The sequence below is a fragment of the Parambassis ranga genome, chromosome 18 (genome assembly GCF_900634625.1).
Source record: "Parambassis ranga chromosome 18, fParRan2.1, whole genome shotgun sequence".
NCBI classification, from domain to species: Eukaryota; Metazoa; Chordata; class Actinopteri; family Ambassidae; genus Parambassis; species Parambassis ranga.
The window spans coordinates 8816494-8843264 of record NC_041038.1 but is presented as its reverse complement, the minus strand read 5'-3'; the positions used below and the strand labels follow the sequence as shown (position 1 = coordinate 8843264).

Genomic DNA, 26771 nt, shown 5'->3' with positions numbered 1-26771 from the left:
CACAACAGAAAAGTTGAATGCTGATTGGTTTAGACAGGTAAAGACAGGAAGAAGAAAAAAAAAACACACAATGGATACATGATATATGTAAAGTCACGCGTAGCAGCACAGTGCTAACTAAAACATGAAAGAGAATTTCGCTAGCTAGATGGGAAGCTAAATTCAACCAAATAAATCGACAAGAAGCACAACAAGCTGCCAGGAAAGTAGTGTCCATGTTGGTTTTTGTCCATGTTAGCCCTGCCTCTCACCTGTTGGTACCTGGGACAGGCTCCACCCCCCTCTGTGATGTTGTACAGTCTGTACAGTGCATGGTGTTAGGTTTGGTTTTCATTATAAACAGTATAAACATGGAAAAGATGTTGCAGTGCGTGACATGTTATTCACAATATTTAGCTATCTCTGCTTTAATGCACAGTCACCCTTACACACATGTCTTTTTTGTTTTAAGCACCCAGTTTATTGGTTTGTTGTGTTTTTGCATTTTCTTGTTAAATGTAAAATTGTAGTCCTGGATTTTTTTTAATAATGGCGACAAATTACCTGCTCACATGTAGACTTCAGGCACAAATGAGAACAGACAGATCTGTTATGAGGCTGCTTTATAGAATATGGTACCAAACTGTTTTACAACTGTACACGGGGGAGGGAAAAAAATCCCACATATGTATAATCTACTGTAGTTCTAGAAAAAAACAACACATCAAAGCTGAAGCTGTAATTATAAATAATTTACATGAAATAACCAGCGCTGTAGGAAGCAGCACCATCCTTGAACTCTTCCCTTTACTGTACATTCACATCCTCACATGTACACACAACGTGTCATATCTGTCAATATGATGGATACAGCAACTCTACAAAATACAAACTTTTTGGTAGTATTTGCGATAAAATGCCAATATGCACACACACGATAAGGAATAATAGTTAAAAGGACTGTTTTAACAACAATCTTTAGTTGTTGCATTATTAATGAGTTAATCTTATTACATAGGAACTACAAAGTAGAAAAACATGGTGGCATAATTAACCAAAGTCACTGCGCACTGTGGAAATGTTACTCATCCTGCTTTTACGGGGTCTTACAGTCTGAAATTTCCCACAAAATTTGAATATATTGAGAAGACTGAGTGTGAAATAACTCACTAATGAGCTCCACATGAGAATAAAGATCGTTGATGCTTCCTCTCCTGCCAACGCACTCTTTCGTCCTCCTAAACAAGGACAAAATGAGACATATTGCGTGTTATTAGGGATGGCCCGGGTGAGCTGTAAAAATGCCGCTGCTCTGGGAGGGTTTATCGGGGCCGGTGACTCAGCTCAGAACTGGCACATCTTCCCCCGAGTTTGCCCGAGGCTCCAAGACTGACATGATGCCATTTAATAAGATGCCCGAGTTCACAAAGGAGATCACGACCGAAATGTTGCTCTTGATTTCCTGCCAAATCTTTGTGAGGAAGCTCCAGCTTCAGGCTGTTTGTGACCACAGAGGCAAGTCTCAATCTAAGAAAGTGGACAGATGACATTCTGGGAATTCTTCACGTGTGAACGGGCAGGAAGCAGCTTCTAAAGATGGAACAGGATGGAGGAGGAATCCCACCATAAGTCCGTCAGTGACGTCTCTTTTGAGTTGATGTAGGAGGCTGATGTCGGGTGAAAACATCCTGCTGAGTTACACATTTCAACGAAGGATCCGTCAATGTGGCGTCCCCTTTCTTCTCAGCTCCAGAGTGTGCAGGCCCTCCTGCCGACCCAGAGCGTGCTGCGTGCCGACTTTGTGTGCCGTCTCCGTGGCAGTGATGTCGATCTGGGCGTACTTGGTGCAGGTCTTTCCTGTCAACACACAACAGTAGACACTTTAACTTCATCAGACGTCGATGTCTATTTAATATGAATCCCTGAAACTTTATTATATTTGTTTTACAGCAGCACACTGTCTGAGAGGAGTACACCTTGTTGTGATGTGCCATTGTCAGGGTTGCTAGGTGACACAAAAAGCCTGTTTCTAGATGTTGTGCTAAGCAAGCATAAAGCTAGGCTAATCACTCTCTCGTTATCCCTCTATAGACTGAGCTAGGCTTCGTCTAAGGAAAAAAATATCTGCTAAAAAAACACTCTCTGATCTCACTGATCAACCTGTTGCATGTTTAATTCTGCTTTGAGTATTTTTGCTAAGCTAAGCTAACTGGCTAAATGTTGGTGTTGGTGTCAACTACATCCCAAAAATAATCAGATTATTGTAGCTGTTAATAGCAATAATCCAAATAATAATTTGGAGGTCATTCTTGTAGGATGTGATAATAAAAACCGCCGCTGAATCATCTTTAAAGCATATTTATATATTTTAGTTTTTGACAAGTGCTGCAGACGTCCAAACAAAAATGACAACAGAGTTCAGAGTGAAGTGGATCTTTGCCCTCGCTGCCAGTTTGATTGCTGAAAGGTTGTCACTATCATGACACAAACCTAAAAAAAATATATATTTTTTCCATCACGACGCGTCTTTCATAAACATATTGTGAGTATTATTGTAATTTGATGCCTTTTTTTGTGCGACAATCAAATCAAGTGTCATGCCTGAATATGACGGCTACCATCTTTTCAATGTCTCCTGCTTAAATTATGCGCGTTATCGGCTCATATAGTGGAGCAAATCTAAACCTAACAATGCATCAATAGTCCCAAGAGGACGAGGAAGACGAGGGGGGTCCCATTAGTGCCAGCTGTGATCTGCATGACCCGTGACCCCCTTCCAGTGGCGTGATGGGACACCCCTCCTCCCAGGTGACAGATTAATGAGGACGCATGCCAGGATATAAACTGTAATGCTGACATTAGACATTAACCCCGCTGATGTCGGAGCTCCAACGTCCTCGTATTCCTGAGGGCAGTGACGCTAACAGCCGACTTGTCTGTCAATTACAGCTCACAGCCGCGTCTCCAATGACAAAGACTCAGCTGTCTTTTACTGAGACCAGAGGAAATGATCTTAATCGTTTGTTAGCGATTCCTGTAACTCCGAGATAAAATAAAATAAAAATAACAGGCAAATTATGTATCTGCAGCGACTTTTCATCAACAATTTTCTGACCTCCTGCCCCCTCCTGATGTAGCCATCAGAAATGCTCTAAGTGGCAGTCATTTGTGGGTTAAATGACTGCAGCAGTCATACATATCATTGGCAGCAACATAAATATGACTTCTTGACACCCGGGAAAAAAGGTCATTCAGCCAATTAGGGTTCATCCTCTGTGGACCACGAATGTGTGTACAAAACTGCATGAAAGGAGGGTTTGCTGGAAATCTGTGGCTGAGTTGGAAGAGCTGCAGTAGATACAAACCATTGACAGTAAAAACTATGGACAGAGCTTCCGTGACATTACCCGTTTGTTTCTGAAGAGCCGTTTTGAGGCTCAGTGGGAGGCTCCGGGACGTGCTCACCGCCGCCATGTTGGCAGCGTCACGTCCGCCAAAACTCCAAATATGGACAAAGAGGGGGAGCACGTGCGGAGATTAAGGGGGCGGGTGATTGTGGAAGCAGGAAACTCGCACTGTGATACATCAACCGGCTGTCGATCAAGCGGCAACGCCCATAATTATGCGTAATTCTAAGTCCAAATAAAATTAAAATGAGTGAGTTGTACAAAAATTCACCCCCGTACAATTGACACTAGAAGAGAACCTATCATTTGAGACCAGAGTGGTTTTTTGTACCAGGCTGTAAACATGTTCATTCCTGCTGTGAAGTCGGCCATTTTAACATGGGAGTCTATGGGAAATTACTCGCTTTTAGAGCCAGCCCCCAGTGGTTGCGGCGTGAATTACAAGTTTTGACACTTCCACATGGGCTTCACGTTTGAGCCCCGGAGGTTGCCGCTTGATACAAACCCACCACCCAGGTGTTCTGTTTACAGCTCTGCTGATGAACCCTGAGACTACTTCTTTATTTCACCCTGAATGCTCCTTTAAACTCTCTGTCATCGTTCTTTAAAACACTCACTCTGAGCTGGTAGATGTGTGACTGTCCCTCTGGCTCCGTGGCCCGGCTCCTGCAGCTCCAGCTCCATGTAGTTGAGCTCTTTCTTTGATGTGGGACTGACGGGAATATTCACATATGTTACACCTTCGCTCCGAGGTCGTTCAGGAGGTGGTGCTTCCGGAGGGAAAACAAACACTGCCCCTAAACATGAAAAGAGTACATTTTTGGTCAGGCGCTGTTTTTAACTTTTCTATGGAACTTTTTTTTTTTTTTTTTTTTTAAATCCCAGCAAGTAATTTATCCTGCTGACAAGATCTGGCTGTGTGGGTGCAGCCTGATAGCTCACGTTGCATCTCCATGCCTCCATTGTTTTCCAAAAACTATTGAAAACGCATAAAGGGAGCCGGGTTGGTTCATCACAATGAACATGGCCGCTGTATTTATAGATCCACCTCTGTTTTCTCCCTTATAATGAAAAAACTATCCCTTTAATGCAGTGGTGTGGCTCTTTTTGATAGATTTGAGATGACAATGGATCACACAGAGAAACACTCTCCCACACACACACAGTGTATCTGTGAGTTCTTGGGCTTGTTGATAATAGTGAAATATTACCATTTGTTTGGCCTTAATTAAAATGAGCATAATAAAGAAATCATAGATAAGACGGGGACTATATCATTATAACTTTAATCAAATGCTAGATTTCACCTCCAGGCTGAGCAGCTCCTCAAGCTACAGCACTTATCTACAGCCTAATGTTAATTAGATGCAGACACCCAGAATGAAGTAACCACACTTTGTAAAGGATGAGTGGTTATACTGGATCACAGTGAATTTACCCCCAGAGGCTAATTACACCTAATTAGATTCCCAGAAATAAGTTATAGTATAGATTACTGTCCATTTGTGCTTTAGGGAAGTCTCTTTCAATTCCACCTATCAAGCAATATTAATGTGAAACTCCATATCCACATGTTTAAGTATAAAAATGGCTTCATTTTTTTTTTACTTTTCACCTGATTAAGAGCAGCTTCTGTGACTTCACACACTCAGCAGAAATAGGGTGTTAAATAAAACTAACAAGAAACGTCAGATTCGCAGGTTATATTGCCCAAAGTGCACTGTCCAAGTAATTCATTGCTCCTGATATATAGTATCCAGTGACAACGACCTTATCTGCCATAAGGATGAAAGGTCCACTTTCTGACTGTGGAAATGCTTTGTAGCTTTTAGTGATGCAGGACAGCTGCATTAAAATGTGCATATTTCAGCGCTGTGACACGGACCATCCAGCGTCTTTGTTTTCTTTTTTTTTCTTTTTTTTATCTGCAAAGCTGCAAAGATAGCTGCAACCTTCACAAACAGGGAAACGTACAGTCAAGGATATCTTGAAATTTGCACAACTTGAATACTGATGCATAAAGGAAGAGACTTGTTTTTCTGAATAATGATTTATAAATGTTTATTTGTATGTAAATGGTTTCATTTAATCTAAACAGTCAATAGTTGCAGCTCTAATAATGATGATCTTCGCCTGTGAACATTTATTGTTCTGACTGCTGTGAGCGTGCTGATGATTAATATGTGTGACTTCCATCTTCTGCCAGATGTTGACAGGCTGTTTCACAGCTAGAAACAGGCACACTAATGAAAGACCATAGTCAGTAAAATCAAATGCAACACTCCGCATTGTGTTTTGTTGTGTCATACAACACGTTTGGAGAATGCTATTGACTCTTCCTAAATAGGAGCAGGCAGCGGCCATTACTCGCCCGTCAGACACGTCAACCACAGGGGACTCTCATACAATCAGTGAGAAGCCATTAGACGCCAGCAGAGTCTCGGCGGGTGCAGCCTTCGGCAACGTCTAACCTAATTGATCAGACAACAACCAGCCCTTGCAGTAGCGTGGTGTTTTATAATGGCTGCCATTACAAACGGTGGGTTTTGAAACTGTTCAGTAATACACTCTGCAGAGCCCTCCAGGGCAGGAGGCAGGCGGCACCTGGAGGAGCTCGCTGACCCTAAACTCAAACTCAACTGCTTTTCAAGGGCCTGGTGACAGCTGTGTCTTCAGGGTGAGCACTGTTAGCAGGTTACTGTAGCAGGCAGATGGAAACGTGTGCAGGCAAAACACCTAAAGCTTTGTACAGAGCCTGGAGACTCCACCCAGCTGGCAAACTGAGGTGCCTGAAGCCCCTCAAAAGGCTCCTCTCAATATGAAGGAGCAGCAGAGGTGGTGAGAGTGGAGTCTAGACCCTGCTACACTGATGTATCCCTGCCTTAGCTAACAGCTAACAGCAGCTATCTCATGGTTCCTTTTTCCATGAATAACACTATTGCCTTCACCAGAAACGTAGCATGTCACCCTTTACCTGCATCTCACACTCAGCCCTCACTATGGTGGACAGCTTTGTCCACAGACCAGAGCAGAGAGTTAGGGTTGCTTGTTACTTACCCTTAGCTCTATTACAGATGTGCATGGACCACCATGATGGAAAAAGACTGGCCACTCGAAAATGAGAACCAGTTGAAACCTGTAGCCAGAAGTTCTCATTCTTGAAATACTGATAATAACAGTTACAGCTAAATGATAGGTTACTACTTTCTCTCTCACACCTCCATGCTTTGCCTTTATCAAAGAAGCTCTCTACAGGCTGACTGCTGCAGGCTAGCTGCTACCTGCGTGGGAGAGGGTGGTGAGTGTATAGTCATTAACAGGATACACTGGTAGTGCAGATACAATATGTAAGCAGTACTATATTTTGTAGAAGCCACTGAGAAAGTGGGATTATAGGAGGAGAGTTTAGAGCCATGCGTCATAAAAGTCTGCATTTATTCTGAAGGCTGCTTTCATTTAAAGCATAATCTGCCACTGCCAGATTATGACGGACATGTTTAGTTGTCATTCCACAATGGCGGTCCTAGATTAGACAACAATTTGTTCATGACAACAGTCATCGTGTGACAGAATCAGAATGAGGTTTGGTGCACTTGTTGATGATGATGATGCAAGTTGTTGCATCTGATATAAAAACCTTTTAATCGTTCTAATCCTAATCTCAATTGAGTCTGCATGTGCACATAAAGTTCTGCACCCAGTAACTGCCTGCTGACGCTGGATGACGGTGAAGATGACATGGGAGTCGTGTGTGTGTGTGTGCGTACATGAACATGACTGATGGGTTTGGTGCCACTCTGTGACAGCTGCAGGGACTTTGTTGAGCAGGTGTGCATTAGACTGAGGGCATGTTTCCTGCTGTAGGATGCTTAAGTGGCCAAACGTCCCCTGACAACTGTCCTCTCACCTCACATCAGGGCAGGTAGCCCATCACACATCACTGCACTCTGTGTTTGGTTACACATCTGTGTACGTCAGTTTCTTTTTCTCTCTTTGGACATAATTGTTGTTATCTACTTCAAGTTTTTGGGGTTACATAAAATGCAGATAAAGAAATAACTGTTGTTCACTACACGATGAAGAGGAGAGATCGCTAACCTCTCATACTCTAAATTACAGCTACACCTATCTGCTTTATATCTGATTTGTTGTAGTAGCAGTGCTTTTACACTAGAGCAGGGCTCTCAAGTGTGACACACTGAGAGTGAGACTCCCGCATTTCAATAAGTTCACACGCCACACGTGGCATTTGTCACGCGGACAATATTTAACATCACAGCACAGAAATTCCTACAGACTTTCCTATAAACGGGTCAAAGGCCGCCTACTGTGCGCTCATACAGCTTTCTGGAATTAGCGACCTATCGACCAATCAGAAAATAGAATTTGTTGTTGCTGGGTGAGGGTGAACGCGCAGCAGACGTAGCTTGTGCTCTGATTACAAGTTGTCGAGGAGCTGGAGAGGTCAGGAGAGGGACAGAACAGGTGTCTCTACCATTATATTTGTAATGGGACGTCAGGACACATGGGTGCGTTATACTAACAGGGAAACAGTGATGTAGATCGGGTAATAAGAAAATAAACAGGTCTGAATTGTGCTGTCGCCATCTTTACTAGTTTATGGTCATCCTACGTCATTATTATGAGGATTTATGGAGGCTTTGCATTTCTAATCTGTTTAATCTGATCTGTTTTGTGTAGTCTTTCCTCTAACATTTGAACAGTCCAGCTGATGGTGTAATTACAGTGAAACAGTAATAGGTGCTTAACAACTTGTTGAAAACTTGAGAGCCATGCACTGGAGACAGTAGCTGTCGAAGCACCTAGGGAGTAAATCCACCACTGGCTTGAGGTTACTAGATTAGCTTTAGCTTTAAAAACAGTTGCTAAGCCGTTTTATGCTTGTATAACTATTAAAGTCCACCATAAAGCTATAAAGGATGCAATGAGCATGCCAAAATATAGAAGCAGAGGTTTTACAGACATGCTCTGTGAGCACGCAGCATGGACTGTGTTCAAACGATACACAGCTGGTGCAAAATTGGCAGTTTCCCTTTAAGTGATGTTGTTCTGCCGCACTGTACATGAAGTGTAGAAGTAACTACTTTGCTTTTTCATTATCAGCACTCACACAGTCCGTCGACCTGAAAATAGTCACGTGTGTGTCACCATAGTGGATGTCGGGCCTCGTGCCAGCCTCTGAATGAACCTTGTTTCATTTAGCCTCTTCAAATCGTGCACTCTGAGCAACAGGTGTGTGACTCATCAGTTTAATTCACTCTATAAGTGGCTCCTGGTTATTGTAAGAGGTCTGATTAATGCACTTTTAAAAATAAAAATAAAGTCCATTGAGGAGGAAAAGATAAAATCCATCTGTGCAGAAACAAACCGGTCTGCATAGGGTTAAAAAATAAATCAAAATCTATCTGCCTCACTCACCTTCAGACTCCTGAAGAAATCTCTGCTGCCCATAGCTGCCCATTAGCTCGTACTTGCTTTTTTTTTCTGCCTGTAACACACACACAGAGTAGACACTGTTGATCATAATTTGCAGTGAGGGACTACACACAGCACATAAGTTTATTACATAAGAAGTCTGACGATGACTTTCTCCTTGACAGCTCGGTGGACACGTCAGGAGTATTTTTGGACAGAGGCTGATATTCAGAACTCAGGGCTGCACGTGGAGACGCTGTCTGTTATGGAAGGATAACCATGCCTTTCAGACGGCAGCCCCATAATCTCTGATTCCAGACCGCAACTGTGCTGTGAAAATTGGTTGTGGAGTGCAGCCATATTGATTTCAGCCTCACAAAGACGGCTCCCTTAATGGAACCATCACGAGAAACAAGTAGCAGAGTGCAGAAAAATAAAATCTGTAATTATGTGTTTGAATTTGTCATTTGAAAATGACCAAACATTCTTATCAATACTTTCTATATATTTCATGCGCTCAGACCACAGATAATAAGAGATGGTGGCATTTTGTACAAATTTTTTGGCCGAGAATTATGAGAGGAGTGTGAACAGTTTATATATAATTATTTAATTACGTATTTTTTTAATAATATCCCAAATATTATTCATGTTGTGCAAACAGATTTTTAGCATTTGGATTTTCCTAGTCAGCTTTTTAACAATTAAAACATGCAGTACATCAGTGTTTATATATAAGCAGGAGGAAAACACACCTGTGTTGGCACCTGTTCAGGTTATCAACAGGTTTTTGTATATGCACACGTCACTGACCTTTTCTAGGAAGTTAAAGTAATTATTGGCTGTATCTTTATGGTGAAATATTAGAACATTCATTTTTATTGTCCATGTAAACGGCTGGCAAACACACACAGTAATGATCCACACTACAAAAACTCTCATAAAACAACATCCCTATTCAAACACAACAGCTTCTAAGTTGAGTTTGCACCTCCTCAGTAACATAAGCTGCCAAGTGAATTGTATTTTGAGGCCAACGCCTACAGCGGCGCTGCTTGACTGCTCCTTTCTTATGGCTCTTATGTGCTGAGAACGCACACTTCAGCTGAAAACATACGGTCAGACTTAGGAAGCTGTACTGTACACATTGATTACAGCACTTTAATGTAATTTCAGCTCATCACACAGACAGTCCCTCAGCTGCTTATGTGAATCCACACACTAGGCCTGTCCAATCAGAAACTACTGTACACTGATTGGACGTATTTGCCGTGTTTCATTTAAGCTCATTACCAGCCTCTACAAACTGCCATTTATTCTCTACTGTCCTAATCAATTCCCGTGAATAGCAGACGTTTTGCCCAGTATGTTGAGCTGAACTCACAGCATAATGAAGTACACAGACAAAATGTGTGAGCAGTTGATAGCATAAGGCGGATTAAAGAGAGTTTTGGATTGGCCTACCTCTGAGTTCCTCTCCGGCACCCGACTCTCCATGATCTCATAAGCAGGATCGGCTCTGCGTCTCTCCTCTTTACTATTAAGCCTTTTGTCTGGTAGCAGAAAAAAACATTATATTTAAATATAAGAAACAAAACTGTATTTTTAATGCAAAAAGATGGAATAGAAAATAATCCCACAGCCTTTTTTTTAATCAATTTTCTGAACCAAAGCAGACACAGAAAGTGCTCTTTAAGATCCAGAATACAAATAAGTTGATTTAACATATAAAAAAAATGTATGAAGAATAATTAATGTGCAGGGAACAGACATCACATCCTGCATGCATGAAAGACATTCAACACAGCAGGTTTTACCAACCAAACCCAACCAAAACTAAATTTTCATTTACCATTGCACTCTGGTTTGGTACCAGTGTACCACCAGACACACTCCCCCTTCTGGCAGTGAGAGTCATTACACATACACCGGCCTCTGACTATGGCGTGATACTGCGGCTCTCCGTGTGATCAGAGCTTTTTGTCATAAAATAACTCAGAATCAATATATCATCATCATCATCATCAAGAATGTGTCATGGCTGTAGGTGTGTGGTGACATGAACAGATACATAAGTGTACAATTTAAATATGTACTAAGAAAAAACTATTAATTGGCATTGGCAGAGTAAATTATAGATCATTATGGATGATTGATTTTTGTCCTCCACATATTTGCAACTGTCTCCTAACAATTGTAGTGTCATGTGTTTGTTTATTGTTTACACTTGTCGGGGACATTTGGACTTCTAGTTTGCTGTTATCTACTCTATCTCCATGGAAACGGATCAGCTTGAGCAAGCAATTGCTACTAACCAAGACATGCTGCTAAAGTGTTAATGTCTCCTCAGACAGCAGATTTAATGCTCCCGTATAATGTGGGACACTGAGAGATTCGTCTAGTGCTGAAAGGCTTTAATAAGGATTGTGTAAATTTGCCTAGCAAGAGCTTGAATGTAGAAAATGTGCACTCATCTCTGTTAAAGCCATCAGGTACAACTTACGAATAGTTTATGAAACCATTTTTTCAGCTGAGCAGGTATTGTTTGTCAGCACTGCAGTAGCTTAAATTCCCTCTAAGCCCCATTGTTCAACACAACACAACAAAAGGAAACATTGGAGTCGGAACAGGTGGGTGATTACAGAAGAGCCCAGAAGGAACAAGACAGAAACAAAGATCCAGCAAAAGACGCAGAAGGAAAAAGGATGCCAAGGTGTGACTTTCAAGCTTTGCCATCAGCTGAAGAGGAGACAGGCGGGGAAGCCTCTTACCTTCACAGATCACTGTCCGATCATTCATCTCCTCGTACTGACACCGCCCGTCCTCTCTCTGTGATGCATCACTGTGAGCCTGATGTAGTGGTTCCTCATTAGCAGCGCGCTCATGCTCCTTGTTTTTCTTCACGTGCAGCCCGTTTGGGAATGTTTGTAACATGGAAACGTTTGGTTGGATTTTAGCAGGTGTGGCCCGTGGCGGAGGGTGGCAGTGCTCTCTCTGACACTTCAAACAGTTTTCATAAATGACGGCCCTTTTGTCCTGCTGTGACTCCTGCAGTGATGCCAGATTGAGCCCATTTTCAACAGCAGGGCTCATTGACTCGTACAGGTTCAACCTGTGCGTCTTTGTCTCTGGCTGTCTATCTGGACCTGGGAAGCCGAGCAGATCGGCTAAGAGGCTGGCTAATTTCTCTCTGCCTTTTTTTGGTAGCGGTGACTCCTCGCTCGTCTTTACCGCCGTCGTCTCTGCGTTTCCTGAGCCGGGAGAGGCCCAGGACGTCTTCACTGCCACAGTGTTGGGTCTACACGGTGATTTGTCAACACTTTGATCTGCTGGATTGAAAATGTTGATGTTCTGAAGGCACAAACCCCTTCCAACAACTTCTGTCCCAAATTAAATCAGCCAAGTGGCAGCTGCTACAGCAACGGTTTATTCTAAACATGCATCAAATCTGCTCAGACATGCAAGAACACACACACATGCAGCGTGCTCACAGGATTACAGCTGATGATTCTCACCTGGGATGGCAGGCAGCGATGAAGAAGAGGTGTATGGAGTCCCCTGTGGGGAAAAAAAAGAAAATATGAATGGGATGATTTTTATTTAAATTTAAACACTGTCTGAATTTGACTGACAAATCAGGCATTTTTCATCTACTTAAGCTTTTCGTCTTGTGACATCTGTGTGACAGCAATTCTGGTTATTCCTGTTTCTTATTTCTTTGAACTATCCCTTTAAATGTGAACCAGTAAACACTCCTTTGGCTGGACTGTGTTGCACACGCTGAGGGTGATAAATTCTCCCTCATAACATTCAGGCCTGATCCATCAGCTGCTGACCAATAACTCATATTTAATTTATTTCACTTGAAGGAAAATACAGAGAACTGACATTTTTTATCCAGACACTCATACAGAGGAAATCAAAGGCAATTTGCATTTTTAATTAAAAGCCCTACCAGCAGGTGGAGCCTCGAGTATTAAAGTGACATGAATGGGTCAATAACATACTTTTATTAACTTTGTACCTTAATATTTATTTTTAGTCTGATCATCAATTTTTTTTCTATTTTCGTCGATAGATGGAAACAATCCATAAGTTCATTGACAGACAGTCAATGCTGGGTGTGCTGTATGGTGTCAATGCTGGCTCAATCTCACATACACACAAAGTTTAACACAAATATCCTTGTATGTGCCCATTGGTGGCGTCTCGCACATGCTCAGTGTTGACTCAATCTTGCTTACTAACAGGCGCCAACAATATCAGCTCAGTCTTGCACTCAGTTACACGCTCACGTTGTTGTCTCAATCTCGCTCACATATGCTCTGGTTTAACTCGGCATTACTTTCTAAATTCAAAAGCAGAAAGCCTAAAAAGACGTCAAATATTATCAACATGCATTTTATCCCAAATGTGAATTAACCAACAGAAAAAAACTGAAACTCACTCAGAGCTCTATGGTCTAAATCTGTTGTATTTAATGACAGTGTCAACCTCAGATGGACACTGTAATGCTAACGTGTGAGACAGATGGACCGTGGGACTGTTAGTTCTGACACCGAAAAGCAGGGCACCATCACCGTCAGCACTCACGATACCCACAAAGGTCATATCAGCCTCCATATATTTATACATGGAGGCTCCAGAACAGATGATACACTGATTATAAAGCCTGCGCACACAAGCTGCTACTGCATGACAGCCAGCCACACAACAGGCCATGTTCAGGAGGCCATTTGAACGATGACGGTGACATTTTATCTGAAGTTTTAAAGGAAAAACAGATGTCTAAAACTAAAAAATGGTTGTTTTTTTTGTTAGAAAGGACAGCGCTTACCTTAAATCCACCACACACTGAACAGATGGTCACGATGGTTTTGGAGGAAGATGTGAGAGAGCTGCAGACATGACAGGAGTCACTAGAGGGAGCCACCTTGGGTTTCTTCGTCTCTTCAGAAGGTGAGACTGACTGTTTTTCTGCAGCATCTGAATGACCCCCAGAGGTCGTTGCATTGCTCTTATCCTGTTTTGCTGACTCTGCATTCAGGCAGGAAGATGCAGGACTGTCTTGGTGGACTGAGGTGGAGGGTTGATTGTCTTTGGCGCCCCCACTTGGTACCTGCAAGACACTTCTGGGAGTGTCATAGAGATACCTTAGTGATGTCGGCACCTGGTACTCAGTGTGTGCAGGGGCAGCAGGGCAAGTGCAAGGGCTCAGGTCTTGAGCCACATGGGGAGGCAAGCTGAAAACAGACCCAAAGTCCTCTCCAGGGTTGATATCCAGGCTGCCGGTGTAGGAGGAGAAGCTGCCGGAGTACGAGGAATGGCTACCGGTGGCGATGCCGCTGTCGGATGAACTCTGGCGCCCGATTTCCTGAAGCTGCCGTGGAGGTTTGGCTACAGGCCTATTCCCGCCCCCCTGGCTGGTGGAAAGCTTCTCCACGATCTGCAGTGCCACTTTGGCGCCGACATTTTCAGGTGGGTGTGAGGCGGGTTCAGTCCAAATGGCTAGCCGGCTGCCAATACTACAGTCTGACTGGCTGGTGTCCGAAGTGTCAGAGGATCCTGAAATGCTGCGATCGTCCCCCCCAGCAGACGGGCAGTATGACACTGAAGAAGAGAGCAGAACCTTTATTAAATAATGCATCAACAAACACATAGCTTTCATCAATACAGCATATTAAAGCATCATAATGTAATTACGCTTATTTTCCCTCTGTGGTATTCACCACACAACAGGAACATAAATCACCTGTGTGCTAATAGAAAACTTAAATGAAATCCAAGTACAGCATTATTAAAAGACATTTTATAATGTCTGGAGGGGATAGGTCTCTCTGTAAGTAAATAATGAATTTGCGATTTCTGTGATTTATAGCTTCCATGTTTGAGTGAGAACGATTTTCTACCTGTGCTGCTCCCATGAGAGAGCATGCTCAGCCGTTTCTCCAGCTCCTGGGCCTCGTGGTTCAGCTTCTCCTCTGAACTTGTCTGACTGGCACTGGGATCTGTTTAACGAAACAAAAAAATACTAAAATAAAAAGTCATGCAGAAAAAAAGTGCGATGTGCCTCGCTACTCAGACTGAGAGACGGGATCAAATGTGACGCAGCTGAGCATTTTGTGTTACGGCCACACAGGCGCAGCTGTGAAAACACATCCAGCTACTCCAGAGAAACAAGATGGGACACTTCAAACCACGAGGGTCTCACTCCTCTTTACCGTGAGCGAACAGCAAAACAGTGCGGCCTGACACACCACACCGTGTGCTATTATTTGATGTGACAGTGTAACAGGCCGTTGGATGGGTCACGCAGGGGAACACCTTGCAGTATTTGTGCCACACTACAGGGTGTATTAATAGCGCTGCCACGTGGCTCTGTTGGTACGCGATCCGCTGCTGGTGGCTGAAAGACTCTCCGTGCCGTGCAAGGATCTAATGTGCCTCAGGACCACCAAGGTCAACTCTGACACCGGATCGATTTAAAAAATAAATAAGTAAATAAATACAAAATCTGTGTGATCCTGCAGCAGTAATGTGGCAGAACTCTGCAAATAGTTAAGAGGGTGCTCTACATGATAAAGTCTTTGGATATATATTGTTCCCCTTCCTTTACTTAGATTGTCAATTTGATTACGGATGTTTGTTCAAATACATTTGCACATTATTCACATGATTCCTGGAAAGAGGCCTCCTTCACTTGTCCCACCCACCAGGCCTAAAGTCCTGGTTAACCTAAATGCGGTCAAAGGGGTGGAGCAGGTGTGGAGCTGAGGAGGGTGCAAGCTTGTTATATCTGTCAGCACCTCCCCACCACTGCAGTCATGTCCTTAATTATGTGAAACAGTAAGTCTTAATATCAGCAGAAACTGATAGCACTTTTGGAGATTAGGTGATACAAGTACAAGTGCTCATGAGGTCCAATTAGGCGTCACCTTTAATTTTCAAATATAAATTTCATGGCGTACAGGCATGTCTGTGTCAGCACTGCTCCTGAGAGATTGGATGATTTCAAACAGTAGAAATGAAACCCATTAAACGCCTGATATGAGTCCTGACATCTCTCATCACAGAGATGTTATTTGCTTCATAAATGCTTTCAATATCTCCACTTTAGCAGCAGGTAGTTAAGAACCTTCTCACATCTGTAAAGTGCTGGCAGAGACCTTCATTACCTTTTTATTCTGGATTAAGCGCAGACGAGGCTCCTGTTACTACAAATGCTGTTTCATCTTTACAGAGTCATGGATTGACTCGGACGGACGGAGCGTGTGCTGAATTCAAACAAAGTGCTTGGCTCTAACCAGCACTGTTTACTGCTCTAACTGCTTCTTGGACCGCTTTTTTTTTTGACTGACAGGTCATCTCAGCCTATCAGAAGTATTTTTGTGGTCTGCACATCCCAACTCTAAGCCCCATTCAGCCCTCCTCCTCCCTCTGTGGATTTTATGGCTACAGAAGCTGGCAAAGACGACAGTGTGCTGTAAACGGGCTTCAGAAATGTCCGCACTACATTTTTGTCATGTCGATGGTTATGACATGAGGCAATGAAAAATAAATACATTTCAAATGATTAATGTAAATGAAGAAAACACAACATTTTATGAAGGTTTACTACAGACCTTCAACATTACAGGCTGTGACATAAAATCTATTTTTACAAATGTCAACTCTAGAATCCAGAACTGGACACTAAGCAGAGAGCATCAAAGTAAAAGGTAGAGTGGGGAGCTAGTAACGGATAAGCACAGGGCAGCGACAAACAGATAAATGAGCCTCGAAACATAACAGCAATGTATCAAAAATAGCGGCTAAGAGAGAGGCGGAGAGAAATTTAGTCAGGAGCTGAGTGTGACTCAGACTGTGAGGTGAAATAAAAGTGAGAACCAGAGACACAATCAAAGGAGTGTAGGGAGGAAAAATGAGGGGGGAAAAAGGGGGGAGGAGGGGAGTGGAGCACTGGATGACCGAGAATGATGTGGTGGGGAGGAGGAGGAGGAGGAGGAGGCAGAGGCAGCAGTGGAATCCTGTGGATGAGGTTACACACATGCCCGGAGTGATTAGGAGGCTTTGGCTGCTCTGCTTGTGTGAACTATGACTTTGACCCCTCTGAACACCGTCCCTGCTATTTATTCTACTACGCAGCCACAATAATAGAAATATGAGCTCAACCTGTGATTGGGCGGCGAGATGTGTGAAAACCAGAATATCTTCAAGCCCTTACAGCTGCCTGCTCTACATTTCCTGTTAAGTTGCATACTGGGTGAGAAAAATTCTACTAGTGCGGAAAATTTAACGTGTTGAAGGCGACAGCAGGAGAGCACAGGATGTTTAACAGCTTTAGTTATATTAGATCGAACACCCAAAAGTGTTAAAAAAACAAATCAGATATGGGACACACACACATACATATATATATATATATATATATATATTCTGGGAGAAGAATATTTTGTATATGGTTAAAGAAAAATCTACTGTAGCATGCTACACCAATCTGTAGGAATGTAGCATGGGGTTTGTTCATGTTTCCAAGCTATTTTACAGTTCAACCCCAACCTGTCAAGTAGTGAACTTTCATACATAGACTTGCTATTTTGAGGGGGAAATTAATGGAAACTCCGCACCCTACATGTTTGTTATCTTGAATGTAGCAGATGAGAGACCAGGCTGTTGTCAGATAGAACCTGTCAGTATGTTTATTGTAACCGTTTTCAGTAATTTTGTACTGTAAAATAAAGTAACTAGCATTAGCTTGGAAGATTGGCTGGATAAATGTTCTTCTTGTTTTCTTTAAATGCACTGTGTTAGTTGTTTTAAAACTTTATAAACAATCACATAAACTGTGGATTGCACGTGAATTAGACAGCAATCATCTCATAAAAGTTGTCCATTAACTCAATAAATGCAGAGCAACATATTTAATCTTTGAGATATTTTTAATCTCTCTGTTAATCGCTTCTCTCTTTTTAATCTTTTAGAGTCTAATACAAGTCCTTAAAGCTGTTTTCGGTCTCCACCGAGCTCTGAAGGAAAAGTGTCTACAGAAAAAGTCAGGTAAGCCAAACCATAATATATATTATATAATATATAAATAGATAAATTATAAAAATAATTTAACAAATTATTTAACAGTTGTGTGAAATCTTTATACAGTTTCTATAGAAGCGTTCATATATTTACTGCTTGCTCGGGGGTCAGGCTCAAGCACCTAGAGACAGTTTTTAATGTAAAAGACACTATACAGATAAAATTGAATTGATATGTTTGATTTGTGACGTCGCTCTGTGTGGTTTAATGTCTGCAATCTGCACCGCAAAATGCAGCTACTTGTATAAGCCAGAGTTTACCACTGTAAACGTTGCCCTAATCCTATATTAACTCTGCAGTGTACTGAACTATGCTCATGTACTTGTTATCTTCGACAAACTGAGTTCTTGTCAACCAACCTTGTAGTAATAATAGCTTAAAAAACAAAGCTAATGGCTGTATGGAACATGGCCCATCCTCCAGCTTACCCACCAGGAGCTCTACACCCTTAACTATACATAGACTACAACTGAATTTGTTGCTGTAATGAGAGTTATCCTCTTATTGAAGTTTGAGGTGACCCACAGCTTTATGTTTAACACGGTACACTTAAGTCAGGGGTTAGGCTGTTTGACTAAATTTAAAAATTGCTTCAAGGGATTACCCAATTACGTAAAAAAAAAACAGCTGTCAGTCATAATTTGGTCAGATCAAAGCATATCTATCCACAGAGGAATCCCAGAAATGGATGGCAACACACCTCACAGCCAGGATGAATCAACAGGCAGGGGCTGCTGCAACTATAATAGTAAATGTTGACTTAAGATGTTCATAGAGATCCACCGTCTTTCTTTAATCCTTCGTACAAAGAAGCTTTCCAGCTGAGCAATATGAAACACCTCTCATACTGACCTGGAAGAACGGGCCGCAGTCCAAAAGGGCCTCTGGTGGGGGAGATGCCTCTGACGATGCAGTCGAATAGAAAGCTGATCTGCTCACTCTCAGCAGAGGCGAGCAGGAACACACCAGCCCCTGAAGAAGACACACTTCATTAATGTAATGCTAATTTTTTGTAGCACTAAAATATCCATTAGCAGGCCAAATATGATGTGGTTAGTGGAATATACATGTTCAGGCTAAAGACTAGTTAGTGTCACCAGGTGTACATACATTTTGCTGCTATTGTCCTAAAGGGGTGGGGCTAAGGGGAAACCCATGTGACACAGTTACAGGAAGTAACATCTTGTGTGCTAACACACTTGTCTAAAACTGTATAAAGCCTAAATCTGTATAACCAAAATGTATAATATAGAATAAGAAACATTGAGTGAGGTTTAGTGGCTTGGTCTCACATCATCAGAGGAGAAAATGATGCAGGGGTCAGGGGTCATGCTCCCCAGAAGTTTCCAACAATACAACAGCCTGTCCATTACAAGGTGTCAACAATAGGGGCTTGTTGTGTTAGCCTGTCCTTGAGACCACCCATGTCACGCTGGCCTCAATCACATTCCTAACACTGCCCTGGCTGTGAGTGGGGTCAGAAGTCAGCAGCAAAGTCCGCTAAAGTGTCTGCACCAGTTCAAACTGAAGATGCATTGCCTGCTTATCATATCGATCTGATCAATTCGTTTTCCTTACAGAGAATTGTCCAAGCTGCTAATGCTGGCCTCCGAGGTTGCATATTATCAGCCTGTACGTTTTTGTTTTGCGAGCTTGTGCATTTGCACGTCATGCTTTAGATAACAGGTGACTGAACATCAGGTGCACAACCAAATGCCAGAGTCCAAAAAAAAAAGAAACCAAACAAAGAACAGGTGGCAGAGCATGTTCTGTTTGCATCATCCTGTGTAGGAACAAAAAAAAAAAATAACACAAGTGGACCCTTCTGGTCTCTGTTCCAAGAAGTGATAAAACGCAGCCTCCATACAAAGCAACACGACTTATTAAAATCGGGTTCAGCAAGTGGGAAGTGTAAATGAGCTCGAGTCTTCACAGGCACAGTGAAGCCAAGGCTGGCATTTTTTATTTTTACAGCCACAGCAGCCAAATATTAAAGGGGGTTTATTTTACGGCTCACTGCACTATTCCTACTTAGTCCTAAGTTTTCATTGTAAACTTTTGGTAGAGCATCCAAACACAACAAAGCAACAGGACCTGCTTGAGTTAAAGAGCTTAAAAAAAAAATGTTATTATAGAGTTATTATAAGTTAAAGTTACTTATATTTTGTGCTTGAATAGATCAATTATTCCCTATTCATGACTCTCTTTTCCTAATAATACAACAGGAAACAGAAGGGGGGAAAGCAGTGAAGAAGAATGTGGACAAAAGATATGTGGACAAATGGCATCTACGTTTCTACAGCTGCTCTGACTGAACGTGAGTGATCCAACAGCTACTCCACTTCTCCCTCTGCTGTGGATAAACTGTGCCGAGGGATTACATGTCACAGGAATGCACACCCTTATACACACAAACACTCAGACGCACCTTCTCATTCGCAGACGTCCCTTTATTTTACTTTAGGACATGAAAGTAAGAGTGACGTGTGACCTTTGTGCTGCTGAAGGCACGTCGGTGCTAAAAAACCGCAAATAATCGCTCATCACATTCTGAGGTGTCATGTTTTTCCCGAGGGCTCATCATCACATGTCTTATATTCAGGTGTTGACACACTGTACAGTCCCTCTCAGCTTTAATGGTTTCATGTCTATTCCAAGATGCAAACTGTGTGTTTACCTTATCGCAGACAAACACAGGGATACAGTAAGTCATAAAAACAACTCCTCTGCAGTGACGCATGATGCACAGCGAGAGATTCTGCACAGAACGATTAACTTCCTCTTGTTGTCGTGAAGCAGATGTTTTTCTAATGCTCCATCTCCTGAGTCAAAACACCAAGAACAGATGAGGAACACTTTTACATCATATGCTTTCCATTACGCATTTTGGCAACACAAATCTGCAATAACAGCCCACTGTTTCAATTTCAAAAGAAACAACCAAACAACATGACAGCACAAGCACCAAGACTCTGAACAGTGAAGCTCTAACTTAGAGTCAGACAGGCTGGGTTAGGCTGATGTATAGCCATCAGACTGGTAACTTCCACACATATGAATCTGCAGATATGTCCGCAAACTTTTGACCCTATAGAGTTTCAAGTTCTGCTAAATTGGAGAAATGAGAGCAGGAAACTCTAAATGAATCCCATACTAGAGAGCACTGCACTTCCTAAACTCTGAATTGAAAACCAATATTCCAGTTGCAACGGTACCAAAAAATACAGCTGCAGAAGAAGAACTGAATCACACGCCATTAGCTGCCCGATAAATGTTGACAATGACAAGCCTTTCAGAGACGAAGCAGAGAAATCTGCAGCAGTCTCTCATGACGCCATCTGCACATGTACATGCTCAGTCTTCTGGCAACGATAAAACACATTCAAAGGCTTTTTTTTTTTAATTATTTGTTAAATAAATCCATTGAGCGTCGTTCTTAATTTGTCCGCCTCAGGGAGGCCAGATGTACAAGAGGGGAGAGGAAAAACAATGATGTCACAGGAATCAGCATCAAATTAAATGTACCAACGCTCTGAATTAAAGCCCACTATGTTTAATGAACATATCTAACTTTAACTGGAAGTCCACAGTGTGTTTCCAGGCTGCAGCAGAGGCCACTGAATAGTTTTGCATCCTTTCTCGTTCGTCTCTTTGAATCACAATGATTTGTCCACACTTGATGAATTATTCATCAGCACACACACACACACACACACACAAAACAACAGCACGATCAAAATAAGCCATCTTCCAGTTATTACAGAGCTGCAGGATGAGTTTTCATCCAAACAATCCTCAAGTCAAAAACAGGCCCTGAAGGAACATCACCAAAAATTATCCATTTTCTCTGGACTGCTGGACCAAAACATTACGTCTGCTGCAGACTATTTACTGTTCCTGCCACAAGATAAAAAATAATACGGCTTAGTTCCTGTCCATGTTATTTTGCACAAAAATGAAAGCAGAACAACCTAATCATCAATACTCCTCCTCTGACTGGATGTAAAGCATGTTTTTTGAGTAGCCTCTCTTTCAATGCAAGCTTACAAGTGGATCACAGCCAGTCATTATTAGGTCTGTTACATGCAGCAAGCACGACTCATATTATGATTTAATGAGCCATTAGCCTCTAATGATGCAACCCAGTTTTACATAAGAGATGATGAAGATGTTTAATGTGGTTGAATGCAGATAATTCTTTCATTTTTCACTGTCAGACTCTTTCTGACATTCCTGTTATTTTACTGTAATTATAATAATATTTAATTTACTGTAATGATAATAATATTTAATTTACTGTAATTATAATAATATTTAATTTACTGTAATTATAATAATATTTAATTGTCAAGCTCTGACCTATGTGATTTTCAAAATATGTCCTCTACATAAGTAGTTATAAAAATTAACCTACTGCGTAAGAGCAGTTCCTCAAGTAGCCACTTGATGGTGGCTTTAAAAAGAGAGTCCATCTCCAGACAAATCCATTATAAAATGTCCAACTTTACAGCAAAAATAACATGCTCACAGTTCTAGGTTCGTTCATTTCATCATTTGTAACTATTCAGTGGTGAATTTGTTTAAACTGTTTTAAAGGTAGGGTAGGAGATTTTTAAAAAACTCAGTGAGAGTCAGCCAGATTTCAAAAGTAAACACATGCCCCTTTCTCTCGGAGCTCACCCCGAAGCCACGCCTCCCAATCACATGGACTCGCATTACCCGAAGACGAGCTGCGGTCTGTGACTTAGGCCATCATGCACGTACCTCTCTGGTGCACGCAGAGCAGAAACTGAGACTGACAACCAGCCAATACTCCGCGCAGGGTCCATTGGCTGATGTTTTTAGCGTTTTATAGCTTCCACAGATGAATAATATTCTTCGTTTTAATGCGAAACTGCCAAACTAATTGGTTGCTATCGGATTGTAAAGAGAAGTTACACTAATTTAACAAAAAGTGCATCAGAATGAAATCTCCTACCCTACCTTTAAGTTTTTCATTTTTAAAGGAGCTGGTGCCTTCACTAACTGTCTGCTTAAACTTCACCCACCTTTCGCAGCATGGGAGCTAGAAAGAATCACATACTGCCAAGATGGCGACAGACACAGCTTAAAAAAAGACTCTTCAGGAAGTTAAAGGGTGATGTCGCCTGAGGGATCATTAATCATTATTCAGAGACTATGGGGGTGCTGCAGCTAGTAGTTATGTTACGCAACCGACTATCCAGTCTGCCTAAAAGCATCCGAACTTAGCTTGAAACGACAACTCACAGTAGCCACACCGCGTTCCTCCTTCAAACACAAATCCATTTGGCACAGGTCCATATCTGCGTAGGTCTGGAAGGTTCCAGTGGCCGATAATAACGGGAGGCACATCCCGGACGAGTGCCAGCAGGTTGTTGCACAAATGAAGAGTTGCAGGTCCGCTCTCCAACTTGGTCCCTGGTAAGACTCCAACACTGAATCTATGAACTGAGGAGAGAAAAAAAGCAGTACAGGAACACAGAAAAGACCAACAAACATCATCATTCACAGACTTTATTGGCTCCTATAGGTTCACTATGGTTTGCAAATCAATGGTCAATATTAGCCTGATAAAATGTGGAGTGACACTTTCCACTGGATAGAGAAAACACAGCATCCTCACACAGTGATTACTTCAGCATGGATTTCATTTCATTCATTCACAAATAAAAAGTAAAACCAGCTGCAAAAACAGAATGAAATCAATACGCTCAGATCCAAAGCCCAACACAATCAGTCAAAGCGTGTCACAAACATCTGCGTAACAAAGTCTGAAAAACGTGTGCATGAGACTTCTATTCCAAACAAACTCGGCCAGCTGAAAATGCCGGCAGCGATGATGAGGAAACCTGAGCATGAGAAACATCATCGCTCAGGTTAACGAAGATTCATTCAGTGTCACACAAGACAACAAAAGCTGGTGGCCCTCAGCCCGAACGCTGGCAGGTGACATTTCTGCTGGCTTGGATGCAGTCCACACACATACACAGTTTCATCCAGCCCTCTCTCAACGTGTACACTTAATGTCAGTTTGTCTTCACAATCAGGTCCTCTAACACTGTCATTAGTTTAACATTCAGCTGCCACCTGCTGAGCAGGCCAACACTATTAATAGCTTCTATTTGTTTATCACTCATATACAGTAGATCAACACAGCAGGCTGCATACGTGTCAGGGAGTCTCAGAGGAGAGTATAGGAGGGCAGAAATTCTATCTATCTATGGAAAGAGAAATAGACAATCCCCTGCAATCTGATATTGATATTGGGAGGTCAGTGTGAGAGACATGAAGGCAAATATTGTTGTGTGTTACAGCTAACATGTCTGCATGGTATCACCTAAGCATGAGTAGCCGGCCACATCCTGGTGCTTGTTATTACCATGTATTTTGTGGTTTAGGCGCTGCTTCTAGGGATGCACTAACCTGGTAGTAATATAAGATATCGGCCCCGACATTGGATATTAGGGCTGATGATCCATAGGGCCAATCTATTCACTTCAGTTCTATGTTTGCACTTCATTCTATGTCTGGAACTAATATCATCAAACATGTAATCAATGTGTGACAACAGATTGTTTCTGGAAGTGGACAGGATGTGTCCCTTTAGGTAAGTTTGGTATACATTTGGAGCAGACTGCTTATTTTGACACAGAGAAAAGAAATACATGAGAACCAGCTCTCCTCACCTTCTCCCAGGCTGTATCGTAGGCGAACGTCCCACGCCTGCAGGGCCTCCCTGCTGTCAAAGCCCAGCAGAACGGCCTGATTCAAGCAGAGGATGGCCAGAGTAAAAGCCACACCCTCATAACACTGTCCAGCTTCCAGGCCGCAGATCTCCTCCAAGGTGACACTCGCCTTCTCCTTGCAGCCCTGGGTTTTGTCGCACTTGTCTTTGAAAACCAGCAGCACGAGGCAATCTGGAGGCGATCAGACAACAAGTATGAGACACAACACTAATGGAACAATACCTACTTCTCTTCTTTAAATATGTATAGTCCCTACTAATAAGATTTGTTTTTTTGACCCACAGTCCTCTGCTCTGTTGGCACCTTTTTAAACAATCAGTGTCAACTGACAAAACAAAACCTTGTGTGTGTTTGTGTGTGTGTGTGTGTGTGCATCTTTCTCCTTTTACACACATAGCTGAGACATGAGCGCAGGCAGCTGTGATAACACCAACCGACATCAAAGATCTGAGATGCCTCAGTCCAACCTGTGGAGCATGTTTAAGCACCACCGGAGGAACATTTCTGAGGTAAATTTAAAAAGCAGTGAGATGAATTTAAATCTCTGAACAGCCTCAGACTTCATCAGCATTCGCAGTGCATCTAAAAATACAGCCAGGCTCACCCCATCAGTCTTTAACACATTAACTTAAATGAGGACCAATTAGGTTTGTGCAATGAGTTCAAGAGTAAGTTGAAAACCTGCCATCAGCCTCAGTAGACCTGATAATCTTAGCATGGAATTCAAAAATGATGACTGTGCAGACATCTCATCAAAAGAGAAACTTCGGTAAATGTCCAAGTAAGAAGATTTTACACACTCACAACAACACAGCTGTGCCCCACGTCCAAATTATGCTGCCTAGGCATAATTTCACAAGTTGTACTCACTATTTTTGTCCCTAGTCGAACCCCGTAGGCCCTAAATATTGACTTTTACGCACGCATATCCAGGCCCTGCCAAGCCGAAGCACCTGATTACGTATCTCCTTCCACTGTGGCGCAGCAAACGTGCGCACTCCCATTTGTTTACGCACCAGTGTTTCACATTTAGTGACAGACTTTTAGTAAGAAACGTGCAAAACAAGCAAACGTCGATGTGTTTACCTGCTACAGGCGACGGCTTGCGAAGAACGAGCCACCTAGTTTTCCACTGTGAAACAAAACAAACTTCTTTTTTTAAGCACAAATAAAAGAGTGTTGAAGAAGTTCTGCCACATCCGTCAGCAATTTAAAGTTAAAAAAGTAAAAGCACCTTTTTCCCATCTCTGAGTCTGGCATATCCCTCCACGACAACAGAATCCGTCATCTTCAGTCATGGTTCCTGACAGCTGCAGAGTCGCTGCCTGAATGAGGGGTCACTTTCAAAATAGCTGCGCTCTCTGCTTGTGGGGCGCAAAGACGCCCCCAGCGAGGAAGGCACATGGAAAATGGCATGACTGGTGTCTGTGTGTGTGTCCATGCTGCTGCTGCTGCTGCTGCTGCCACCTGGGCGGCTCTACACCACCTGCTGCTGCAGGGACAACTACCAGATGATTAACATGCCACAGCACTTAATAAAATAAATAGATATCACAAGTCCAAATATATATGTGATTCTTAATTTAGAAGTCTGAACATATTAAAAGTGGTTGACGTACTGTTTCTTCTTCTCTTCATGAGGAGTCAAAAAAGAGCTGGAGCACACCAACAGACAGCAGCGAGGGCCACTGTAAATTTATGATCAGATTTATGTGTGAATTCTGAATTTAAACCCAAAATATGAGCATTATTTAAATTCTCTAAATTCTAAAAAAAGTCTAAATTTTATCTAAAGTTTGAATTATATATATACATATTTAAAATATTTATACTCAGCAACACAATTGAGCTTTGATGCATCCGGTGCAAGAACACGCCAGGGATTCAGACTCTGCTAGATGCATACTTTGAATAAAAACCGTAATTCACCTACAAGTTATTATGTTTGACAAGTCCACAAGACTGCATATTTAGAAGTGGCTGTGCTTTCTGCCTGTATTCTGTTATTGTGGCTTCAACATTCAGGATTCTGTAGGATTGTTTGGATTATGGGATTTGTTAAAAAGATGATCAGTTGATCTCCGAGACAAAG

The 26771-nt window shown here is 42.2% G+C and overlaps 1 protein-coding gene across 1 annotated transcript; it reads right to left on the bottom strand.

The window, feature by feature from the left end:
• Nucleotides 1-587: 587 nt before the first annotated feature.
• LOC114451163 (protein Dok-7-like) lies at nucleotides 588-26064 on the bottom strand. Its single transcript, XM_028429739.1, has 12 exons — nucleotides 25914-26064; nucleotides 25766-25811; nucleotides 24620-24850; nucleotides 23181-23381; nucleotides 18765-18884; nucleotides 14732-14830; nucleotides 13660-14432; nucleotides 12338-12380; nucleotides 10287-10375; nucleotides 8826-8895; nucleotides 4004-4183; nucleotides 588-1836 (listed from the first exon to the last, which is right to left on the bottom strand). Exons 1-12 carry the CDS (start codon nucleotides 25965-25967, stop codon nucleotides 1700-1702), a joined length of 2043 nt encoding a protein of 680 aa, XP_028285540.1. The 5' UTR covers nucleotides 25968-26064; the 3' UTR covers nucleotides 588-1699.
• Nucleotides 26065-26771: the final 707 nt, after the last annotated feature.

Coding starts and splice junctions, on each gene's coding strand:
- LOC114451163 (XM_028429739.1), bottom strand. CDS start 25,967: ATGACGGATTCTGTTGTCGTGGAGGGATATGCCAGACTCAGAGATGGG. Junction 25,812..25,913: donor GACTCAGAGATGGGAAAAAG/GTGCTTTTACTT, acceptor TTTGTTTCACAG/TGGAAAACTAGGTGGCTCGT. Junction 18,885..23,180: donor AGGAACGCGGTGTGGCTACT/GTGAGTTGTCGT, acceptor TGTCTTCTTCAG/GGGCTGGTGTGTTCCTGCTC.